At 41.9% G+C, this 11,187-nt stretch overlaps 2 protein-coding genes across 2 annotated transcripts; both read right to left on the bottom strand.

Moving 5' to 3' along the window:
- Positions 1–1,117: 1,117 nt before the first annotated feature.
- Positions 1,118–5,169, bottom strand: LOC104948670 (betaine--homocysteine S-methyltransferase 1-like). Its single transcript, XM_010774894.1, is given in 10 exon segments — positions 1,118–1,590; positions 1,693–1,921; positions 2,695–2,812; positions 2,814–2,837; positions 2,839–2,879; positions 3,315–3,462; positions 3,557–3,748; positions 3,990–4,102; positions 4,276–4,408; positions 5,128–5,169. Coding segments are annotated over 10 exon segments (1,194 nt in total). The 5' UTR covers positions 5,146–5,169; the 3' UTR covers positions 1,118–1,412.
- A 796-nt stretch (positions 5,170–5,965) lies between these two features.
- Positions 5,966–8,795, bottom strand: LOC104948669 (betaine--homocysteine S-methyltransferase 1-like). Its single transcript, XM_010774893.1, has 8 exons — positions 8,708–8,795; positions 7,903–8,035; positions 7,674–7,786; positions 7,347–7,538; positions 7,103–7,250; positions 6,833–7,015; positions 6,520–6,748; positions 5,966–6,418 (listed from the first exon to the last, which is right to left on the bottom strand). Exons 1-8 carry the CDS (start codon positions 8,723–8,725, stop codon positions 6,229–6,231), a joined length of 1,206 nt encoding a protein of 401 aa, XP_010773195.1. The 5' UTR covers positions 8,726–8,795; the 3' UTR covers positions 5,966–6,228.
- Positions 8,796–11,187: the final 2,392 nt, after the last annotated feature.

The raw sequence follows: 11,187 nt of genomic DNA, 5'->3' as shown, positions 1-11,187 counted from the left end.
AAATCAAAGCAAGAATGTCTCATGCTTTTGTAATAACATATTATAATTGATATTTATACTTAAAATCATCACATAATAATTACAACATAAATTAAATATAGTCTAATAAAATTAGCTTTTTAAATATTGCTAGTCCATGTTTAAGATGTATAAGGGACATACAAATAACATTTAACTATCAATGTAGATACACATCAAAGCAGCAAAGGCTGGATATCCTGAATTTGTGTCCCTATAAAGAGTAAGATGCTGTATCTAAAATCAAAACAGCGTAAATAGCTTACTTCATAGCACTCCCTGACTGGCTATGTGCATTTATTTTAAACTAGTTTTCCTTTTATATAATGCAGACTTTATGTTTAACTGTCCAACTAAAGGAAGAGATACCTTGATCATTTGGGCCATAAAACACTTACTTTTCAATCTTTTCTGAATAGTCTCTATGAATAGTAAAACCAGTGGAATGGCCTTTGCACAGAAAATACTTTAAATAAATAAATAAATATTGGTAGATTGACCCGTTGAGTCTAAAAGGTACATACCAGAATAAAGGACAGCGTTTTTTAATAAGAAACACAATGCCAACTTCTTACCAGCTGGTGCTAGCTGGTGGAACATCTTTCCTTTAAGGCTCTTTGTAAGTGCGGTCAGAAATATGGGCCATAAAATCCCAACACCGCCATCTATTGGATCCATCATTTATTGCATGATTCACTTAAGCCTTGCAATGTGTGGTGCCTTCAATCCTATGTAATTCACAAATATAAACACTAACGCCCATTTCCCTTAAACCCCAGTGGGAGATCAGAACATTTCCTAACGTTATGTTTATTATCTGACATGATTCTGCAAACCGCAGAGAAACACATAACAGTATGTTGTTCTATGTGACCTAACTATTATTGATCTAATCATTAAATTATACTTATCATTGAATTGAAACTTTGCTCTTTTTTGACATGTTTAAGTCGATGTTGTATGTTCGTGTACAGCTTTTTCCAAGATACATATGTGTGTGTGCATGTTCATGATTGTCACACATACTGTATCTACCGATGATAGCACTGATAAACACCCACCCACCAATCCACTGAAAGAAACCACACCTGAAGCATCAAATGGCCAATTCACACTTTATTAGATTATATTCTATTAAACAAACTGGTCCAGAATTATGGAAAAAAAGGTCCCGATCTTAACACGGGTCGACACCTAACTTAAGACCCCGCTGTGGCTACACATCAACTTAAGCTTTACAATCAACATATTGCACAGAACAGTGATGGCCTCAAGTCAAGATGTGACCCCTGACATTAAGCTTGTTAGGTGCAGCACTGTTAGAGATCATGCACACCACAGTGTAGCTGCACGGCTGTTTAACCCAGGCCTGCTGCCAGCTGACTGAGAGAGACTCATTGGCTCTTTGACCTGTCGAACAGCTGTTTGAGTTGGTCCTTAGAGGTGGCCTCTGTTTGCTGCATGAGGTCAGAGTGGCCCTTGGTAACACCCCAGCCATCGGGGGAAGACATGGAGGGACACAGAGGACGACCAGAGGCTGGCTTCAGGTTCTCCCAGTAGTCGCGACGGGCTCTATAGGACACAAAAAGTCATACCCGTTAGAACCCACTAACACTTTTCACAATTGAATGAGTTTAGGTGATATTGAGTGAAGGATTAAAAGTTGCTTCTGACCTGGCTCTGACCCAGGGCTTGGTGTGCATTTCCAGACCAGCACCCCAGTTGCCATGTTTTTCTGACGCTTCTGGGAGGAAACCTCTCTCAGGGGCCAGCTCCTCTGCAACAGCCCTGATGTGGTAAGGCTCAAATCCACAGCAGCCTCCAATGAAGCGGATGCCAGTATTGTAGGCCTCTCTGGCGTATGCGTGCATGTCCCAGCGGGACAGGATCCTGGGCTCCAGACCTGGCAGAGGATTTATACACATTTTATTCCTGAGCGGTTGCTTTTGGGTAATTTCTTTATTTCTATATCAAATAATTGACCTTGCTGGATTAAGTAACAATACACTAGCAGTGGTTATACTCTATGTGCATGCACACTGAGAAAACCTGCTTTTGACAGTTAGCCCCAAAATAAAAAATACACATTATCCTCTGACGTGTAGTGCTATATATTAATAAAGACACCAGCTAAGTGTATCACTGCACAGAAAGAAGTGTGCATCTATTTGTGGACGAGAAGCTTTCCTGAGCAATCTAACGTTACAGCCCAGCAAAGGAGGCACTATTAATGTTAACATCTCCAGCTGTCATGAGCCTCTCGTCCACGGGTAGATGCTCACTCCATTCGGTGCGGGTATACGGTCGGCAGATTTGGTTACGTAAAACAAAAAAAGTTCCTCCAGGAACCTACTCCCAACAGGGTCTGTATAATCTTGAATACTGGGTCACAATTAGGCTACTGGAAAGACGCTGTTAAGTTTTACAAATGTATTTTTTGGCACTTTGAGCACCACAAGCTGAGTGTGGTCTAGCTTCTTTATATTCAAAAGATAGCAGGAATTTGTATAGCTGATATCCTCAACACAAGGCAAATCACTGCAGAACAATTAAGATTGATAAAGATATTACAGGTCAGAGGAAAAATATGTATTTTTGATTTTAGGTTTAAACTGCCTATGATATATTGTCATATGTGGTATGGTCAAATTTAAATGCAGCACAGTATATTATTACCGAAGGGGAATTCTGGCAGATCGATGAATCCCTGACAGCTGCAGTCTGGGGTGTGGTATGCCAGAGGCTGCACCATGTAGTGAGCCTTCAGACCGGCCTTCTCCACTCCCTCCTTCAGTCATCTTGACAGCTTTTACGCAGGTCAGTGGGGTCAAAGTGACAGTTGATTCCCACAATCTGAGCTCCTATAAAAGAATGTGAATTTATGTCAGCTGACTCTTACAGATGGGCAAAAAAAGCACACATGACGAAGAGACAGGGACAACTGTAGTTGAAGATTTTGGTTATATCTATAACACATTTTGCATTTGGCTGGTTTCTTTTAATGGTAATCATGTTGGTGCTGGTGGTGACATGACAAAGCAACTGCCAAAAAGGTTTTGGCACGTAGGATTGGGCCAGTTGTTAATTAATGATACCAAGAGTCTACAAACAGATGTGTCTTATCTTGTGTCTACCAGTTAGAAATCGGACCCTGCCAGGTCACACTGCAGAGAGGTCATGAGATGATAAGATAAGTTTATATGAACAAGTTTAAACCTGAATCTCTAATATTTCGCTATAACTACTTTTTGTATCCATTAACTAGTTCTGTTTGAATTAAATAACACTGAACTCACCAGCTTTGACCAGCCTGACGGCACACTCTCCTGGTGAGACACCGTGCATGTCTCCATCTGGTCCGATACACAGACAGGCAGCGACGGGCTTTCCTGTCTCCTTCAGCACCTCCACGGCCCACACAGCCTCTTCCACATGCTCAAAGTACTGCAGGACAATGACATCAGCATTTTCTTAATATTTATGAAAAAATCAAAGAAATCTGGAATGAATATGGTTATTCTAACGTTTTTATCCTTACCTCAGCAATCAGGAAGTCGACATCTTTCTTGACAAACACATCCAGCTGTTTCTTTAAGATGGCTTTAACCTCTGTCTCACTCTTGCAGCTCAGGTAGGATGGAGTCTGACAAACTCCCCCGGCAACCAGAGCGTCGCCCTCGTTGGCAACCTCACGGGCCAGATCGCAGGCGGCCTCGTTGATCTGAGCTCCCTGCAGAACAGAGCCAAATGATGGTCAATAAAGGTGAGAATCAAAAAGACAACCCTGATACACATAAATACATATTTAAATAGAACGTTTTCATTGAGATTAACAGTTTAATAAAACTGCTAATGGGCATTTCATCCGAATGTTTTATTTAGTTTGTTGTTTTAGTCACTGTTTTCAATGCAACACATGCAGGATATTCTGCTTATTCCTATGGCAGTGGTGTGATGCCCCGTTAACTTACAGTGAAGGAGAGCTTGTTGCCCCTGTTCTCCAGTTTGTCATCGCTGGCGTAGAAGGTGAAGGTCTGCATGACATTGGACCCGGACCTCAGGAACTCCCTGTGCAGCTGTCGCACTGAAATCATTAAACAAATAGGATTGCATAAGGGAAACATCCATCTTAACTGTAACATACAGTAAAATGCATAAGGAAAAGGCATTTGCAGGTAATACATGCAAAGGATTATTTTAAGGAAGTTATTTTTAGGTTGAAATAGAGAAAAAGCTGGTAAAATACTTGGTTCTCACCTGCTTCAGGGTGCTCTACGGCGGCCTCAGGTGTCCAGGGACCGGCCTTTACGTAGCCTCTCTTCTCCAGAGCAAACACAAAACCTCCATCGCCGATCACAACCTCTCCAGCGTCAAGACGCTCCAAAATTCCCTGTCATGACAGGACAATGTCAACTTAGAATCATGCAGAATAAATATGAATATTATGCTGGTGATGAGCCTCTAGAATAACTCTTGTAGACCACAATGGCTCACTCGGATCAGACTGATTCTGTTTGATTAGGCCGGAGGAATAAAGACACTGGAATATGGATTATGCTTAGTGGTTTCCCAAATTCAATGTTACATACCCCTTCTCTCAATGACCCTGATTCGTGAAGACGGCAGCACATGTCTGACAACAGCTGCACAGCTCCTCATGACTGAAAACTAAAGTCACTATAAATGAGGGATAATCGTCATCGCTATATTTGTCCAAAAGGAAAAACAGGTTTATTTAATCATTATTGTATAGCGAGGGGTCGAGAAAAGAGTTTTTGTCTGGTTTTTTTTCAGGACACATTAGGTCTACCTGAACTGCTTGAAGGTTAATTGTTCTGTGACATCTGACCTGATATGCCAGTTGTGCTGAAGATGCCTTGGATATACTATATCCCTCTGCCCAGAATAAGCACCACACATATATGGTCATGGTCTAAGACACAAATATCTCAAAACCTATGGCAAAAACATAAACCATTCTTTAGTTTGCAGCTCAATATAATAAGACATATCAGACATTATAAATCCACAGAACTAATTCCCTGTGTTGTTCTTCTGCAGGATGGTCTCAATAACACACTCTTCCTTCAAACAAAAGTTCACTCATACCTTCTTTGCTGGTGCCATAATCCTGCAGTAGTGTGGACCCCTGAATGGATTAGAGGGGAGCAGGAGGCCACTTTAAATCTCTCTGGAGGAGGGGAGGGGTCAAAGAAAGGGCTGCTCTGATTGGCAAGAGGCAATTTACACAACTGCAATATTGACTCGCTCCCCTCCCTTCTTTAGCTGAATGAGAGTATTGTGAGTGTCCCTGTTAATTATAGGTTTTGGGGTGTTTTTCTGTCTTGTTGATTTATGTGGGTCTATGTCTTTTGGACCCTGACTGGACAGATTCATAACTTGATAGTTTAGAACCACTTTTAACAAGCCAGGTCCAAATCTGTGCATAATGTGAAATGTACGACATACAAACCCCAATTCCAATAGGTTGGGACGTTGTGTATAACGTCAATAAAAACAGAATACAATGATTTGCTAATCCTTTTCGACCTATATTCAATTGAATACACTACAAAGAAAAGATATATAAGATTCAATCTGATAAACCTTTTTTTTTTTTTGTAAATATTCAATCATTTTCAATTTGGCGCCTGCAACACGTTCCAAAAAAGCTGAGTCAGGGGCCACAAAAGACTGGGAAAGTTGAAGAATGCTCAAAAAACACCTGTTTGGAATATTCCTCAGGTTGATTGGAAACAGGGAAGTGTCTGGAACGTGTTGCAGGCATCAAATTCAAAATCAGTGAATATTTGCAAAAATATATAAAGTTGATCAGTTTAAACATTACATATCTTGTCTTTGTAGTGCATTCAATTGATCATAGATCCAAAAGGATTTGCAAATCATCGTATTCTGTTTTTGTTTACGTTTTACACAACATCCCAACTTCATGGGAATTGGGGTTTGTATTTATGGTACAAGACACTGTTTTATATCTTTCTTAGAATGGAACAGTCTAAAAGTGCTTATTCCCCAATGACAACACATAAACATAGGTGACAAACTCAGGTTTATTTTTGGGCGTTTACATAGGGTTATGTTTCAAGTGCTTTTGACATCCAAACTGAACCCAGAAAGACTTCCCTCCTTCCCCCGTCGCTCTCTTGTGGACAAACTGCAGGTATGGGTGCCTCGGTTTCCTCTTCTTGCTCATGCAGATGACTTGGCCTTCTTCTGCATCTCCATCAGATGCTTTATCTCCTGACTGCTGGTGGCCTCTTTATGCTGCATGAGCTCAGCATGGCCCTTGGTCACACCCCAGCCTTCCGGTGTGGACAAGGACGGGCACTTGGGACGTCCGGATGCGGGAGCGATGTGCTCCCAGTAATCGCGACGAGCCCTGGGGGACAAAAAGACACATGTTACACATAGATACCTTGTAAAAATAATCTATACAAAAATGTGTGCATTCAAGTGTAATCAATATTTGGGCTGGTGTACCTGGCTCTGACCCAGGGTTTGGTATGCATCTCTAGACCAGAACCCCACATTCCATGTTTCTCTGAGGCTGGGGGAAGGATCCCTCTCTCAGTGGCCAGCTCCTCAGCTATAGCCCTGATGTGGTAAGGCTCAAACCCACAGCAGCCTCCAATGAAGCGGATGCCAGCCTTGTAGGCCTCTCTGGCGTACGTATGCATGTCCCAGCGGGTCAGGATCCTGGGCTCCAAGGCTGAGAAAAAGGAGAGAGACAACTGTGAAAAGATGCCATATACACAACTGTCCCCTACATTTGTTTCCAAGACAAAAATATTACCAAAGGGGAATTCTGGCAGATCGATGAATCCCTGGCAGCTGCAGTCTGGGGTGTGGAATGCCAGAGGCTGCACCATGTAGTGAGCCTTCAGCCGCGCCTTCTCCACTCCCTCCTTCATCAACTTCACAGTCTTCACGCAGGTTTCAGGGTCAAAGTGGCAGTTGATTCCCACAATCTGGGCGCCTGGAGAAAATAGGAAATGCTTTATGAAATATCAGATAACACAGCTGACTTTAAGTAGGGAAACTAAGTCGTACATTGAATACGTACCGGCCTTCACCAGCCTGACGGCACAGTCTCCTGGTGAGACACCGTGCATGTCTCCATCTGGTCCGATGCACATACAAGCAGCCACAGGCTTTCCACTGGCCTTGAGCACCTGCACAGCCCACTCTGCTTCCTCAACATGCTCAAAGTACTGCAAGGACAAAAACAACACCGAGGTATTATTTGCTCTACTGATTATATTTCACATTCATTGAAGTATCTATGATATGACATGACATGAATCCACCTCAGCAATCAGGAAATCCACATTCTTCTTCAAGAACACCTCCAGCTGTTTCTTGAAGATGGCCTTTACTTCTATCTCACTCTTGCAGCTAAGATAGGAAGGAGTCTGACACACTCCACCAGCTACTATGGCATCTCCTTCACTGGCGACTTCTCGTGCCAGGTCACAGGCTGCCTCGTTGATTTTTGCCCCCTGAAAGATTAAGGCATTCTGTTGATGACCATTGATCACACTCTTTGCAAATCACATCATGTTTATTCATAAATCAGCGTGGAGTAAACTAGAATTTGCAAGACTTGCACTGTGGTGCTTTGGCTCGGTACTCACAGAGATTTTTAAGTTCTGACCCCTGTTCTCCAGTTTGTCATCGCTGGCGTAGAAGGTGAATGTCTGCATGACATTAGATCCTGCTCTCAGGAACTCCCTGTGCAGCTGCCGCACTGAAGGAAACACACAAATGTGTCATTTATGAGGCAAAACGTTGTTCTTTTAGGTCTGTGCAACTTCCCTCCATGTCGTTTTGGATACAATTATGTGTATGTACTACTTGACTAACCAGCCTCAGGGTGTGTGACAGTAGCCTCAGGAGTCCATGGCCCGGCCTTCACATAGCCTCTCTTCTCGAGAGCAAACACAAAGCCTCCGTCGCCAATCACCACCTCCCCAGCATTCAGACGCTCAATGATACCCTGTGAGGGCAGAGGGACACATGCATATCACACTTTTTACACTGAATGGTTTAAAAAAAGAATCCTGATGTTTTTGTCGTTTTCATTTCTCAACAAGGACAACAAGGAATATATACAACTTCCAACAAACCAAACAGACAAAAGAATGCATGTGATTTTAAGTAATATAAAATACAATTTGATGTCATACAGTTCTGCAGTACCTTTTGCATTTTTCAATTGATACATGTATGTTCTGTAAGTGTTTATGTGAGAGAAGCTGCAGTTCAAAGGTGCAAAGATAAAAGCAGTGTTTTGGCCGAGACTCTCCAGCAGTGACCGCTTTAGTCTGGCTATTACACAAACCTTGTGCAAGCTCACCAAATGCACACAAACCAAAAACCTATACTGACAAGGTTTCTGTAACAACAGCATAGTCAAGATCAAGGGGAAAACTATGACCTGCAGTACATAGATGAACATGTTGCATACACAAAGGATATACATGTATGTTTCCTCAAAACACAACATAGAAGTAATGCACATTCAGGTGAGTTTACCCTCCTGCTGTGTCCAAAGAAAGAGTTGATACAGTATCTGTGTGGAATGAACGTTATAACTTTGAACCAGATCTTTGGGAAATATATTCCCTCCACCTTAGACAAGGAAAACTGGTGCTCGTGTTTTACTCACCTTCTTACCAGATGTCATCTCTTCTTCCCAGTTTGAGTTAGATCACTTATCACTTGGTAACAGCAAACCCCTGTTCTAGCCCGAAGAGTGCACACTGAGTTGCTGCCCACCACATTTATACTGCAGAGTGAATATGGGTGGATTTAAATTCGATGCCAAATTCATGGGTAATTGGCCCATGTCTGTTTGGACATTGCGCAACACAGTCGAGCTCACAGATCAATGCAGATGACATGGGCAGCAGTCAGTTCAAGTGAGGCAGAGTCATGTGGTCTGATATAGAAAGAGAGATATGCCAGTTTAAGGATTTTATGAATATCACTAGTTTAAGAAGTAACATACTCCCAAATCATTTGTGCTTTGCTGTAAACTTACATTTGGCAGACAGGGAACTACAGTGGAGTGTAACACATTAAAGATGTTTCAAAGGCCAGAGTTTGTTTGAAAAGTAGTTTCTGCAAAATAAGCAAAAATGGTTAAATATCAATATGTTATTAGTTAACCAGCCAGCTAACACCAATACAAATCCTTCAGGTATTCGTCATCTTCGTGTGACCCCAAAGTGTTTGTTGCAATTAGAGATTTAACAAACTTACAATGTCCCAACAGTTGGAGATGTCTCCAAAGTCATGAAGATAAAAACACTTGAAAGACAAGATTGATAATACATTACAGCAATGCTCCCTGTTCGAGCCCCTGTGGCTGATCTGTATGTTGTGGCTTTATACCAAAATCTCATAACAGAAGGGAAAGATTTGTGATTTATTCATTTTAGTCTTTGGCTGTGCAAAGAATCTATAACAAACTGAAACAAATATAAAGCTGCAACAAATCAAACAAAGTCATTGACATAAAATGTATTAGTTTGATATCTCCTATGACAATTCCATTGCACATTTGTTTTTTTCTGATGTCTTTTAGATAAAACATTTAATTGAGAAAATGACCAACAACTCAATCAATAATTCAATTGTTGGTTATATGCAGCTCTGGACATATTATATTTTTCGAATTCAGCTTTTCCTGAATCAGAGCCCTGATGGACCATTTTGATATTTTCTCTGGATTAATAAAAAAAGTGCTGCATGTAGATATTTGCATTAGTTAAGGCTAACCAGTAGCTCGTCTGCCCACAGTCTTCATTGCTTCATTGCTGTCAGACACAGATACGTGGATATTGACCTTCAGTAGAGTACGGCCTAGTTCTGTCAGCTCTGGGTCTATCCAGTTTCAGGGGGAATGTTTCAGATCGCCCTCCTCGAGCTGTTTATCAACAGAGACAAAGTTCAGAATACGCCTCTAATCTATGGTTCACTATAACATTTCCTCTGCTTGCATTGGGGAAACACAGTTACTCTCTGATCATCTAATAAGACTGTTTATTGCATTGCATAACATTGTTAGATCCAGACATTTATCCGGCAATAGTTTGTAGATACGCTGTTTTTTCTACAGAAAAGTATTTTCTGTCATTGAAATTCATGCTCTGCAGCCAAGCATTGTTCAAACTCATCGGACTAGCCTTGATGTTGGACTGGAAATAGCAACAGGATGTGTTAAATCTTTGATGCATAAGACTTCATATTTCCATTTCATGAACATATCAACCCTATTTGGATATGTTACTCAATAAAATCATCACATATCTAAATGAAAAGCCCGGAACACATTTATTTAAGGGGAAATAAAAGGGGAAATTAGACAGATTCTTGTTTACAGGTTGAGGTATCTTTCTTCTGGCTTTAGCTTTTATTAAGTGGCATCAATCTAAAGGCCCAGATACACCGGCCCGAAATCGGCAGTAAATGGGAGTCGGGCCGAACATGAGAGTGGGCACGCCCTATTCGGAGTGATGTGCGCCGCACCGTCGGGTCTTTTCTGCCGACCTGACGCCTTTTCTTGAATCGGCGTCGGGAACACCACCGGAAGTCGGACAAAGGGATAACACTGATTGGCTGTTCAGCTAGCGAATCAGTGCATGAGAAGCGTTAACGGAAGTGAGGGAGGTAAACAAATGATTTAAAATGGAAGATGGAACACACACGGACGGCTATTTCACCTCATCGGTTTATAGAGTTCCTGTTCGTTCATGTTTTCAATGGACGAGAGTGAAAATGGAAAGAAAAACGCTATTTGTTGTTTGTTTATATCACAGAGTCTGTTCTTCTCTGTTTTCCGGTTGTTCCGGTTGTTGCCTCTTTTGAATGATGAATACACACTACCGCCGCCTGCTGGTAAGGAGAGTTATTGCCACTCACGCATGCGCAGTTCATACGTGCTCGGCTCGGATTTGCGGTGCGCGAAGTCGGCAAATACACAGGCGAGTCCGGCGACGCAACAGTCGGTGTCGGCGTCGGCGACTTCTCAGGTGACTGGCCGGTGTATCTGGGCCTTTAGTTACAAGGATGACCTTATTTTATCAACCTCAAACAGAAGTCGTTTGTTCAACAGTATTATCCCACTTAACGCTTAACACTTGT

The sequence above is a fragment of the Notothenia coriiceps genome, unplaced genomic scaffold, assembly GCF_000735185.1.
Source record: "Notothenia coriiceps isolate Sejong01 unplaced genomic scaffold, NC01 NC01_scaffold00014819, whole genome shotgun sequence".
Lineage (NCBI taxonomy): Eukaryota > Metazoa > Chordata > Actinopteri > Perciformes > Nototheniidae > Notothenia > Notothenia coriiceps.
Note: the sequence above shows the minus strand (reverse complement) of the source record. Positions and strands in the feature narration are given on the sequence as shown.

Coding starts and splice junctions, on each gene's coding strand:
- LOC104948669 (XM_010774893.1), bottom strand. Junction 7,016..7,102: donor CGTCAGGCTGGTGAAGGCCG/GTACGTATTCAA, acceptor TATTTTCTCCAG/GCGCCCAGATTGTGGGAATC. Junction 6,419..6,519: donor AAACCCTGGGTCAGAGCCAG/GTACACCAGCCC, acceptor TTTGTCCCCCAG/GGCTCGTCGCGATTACTGGG.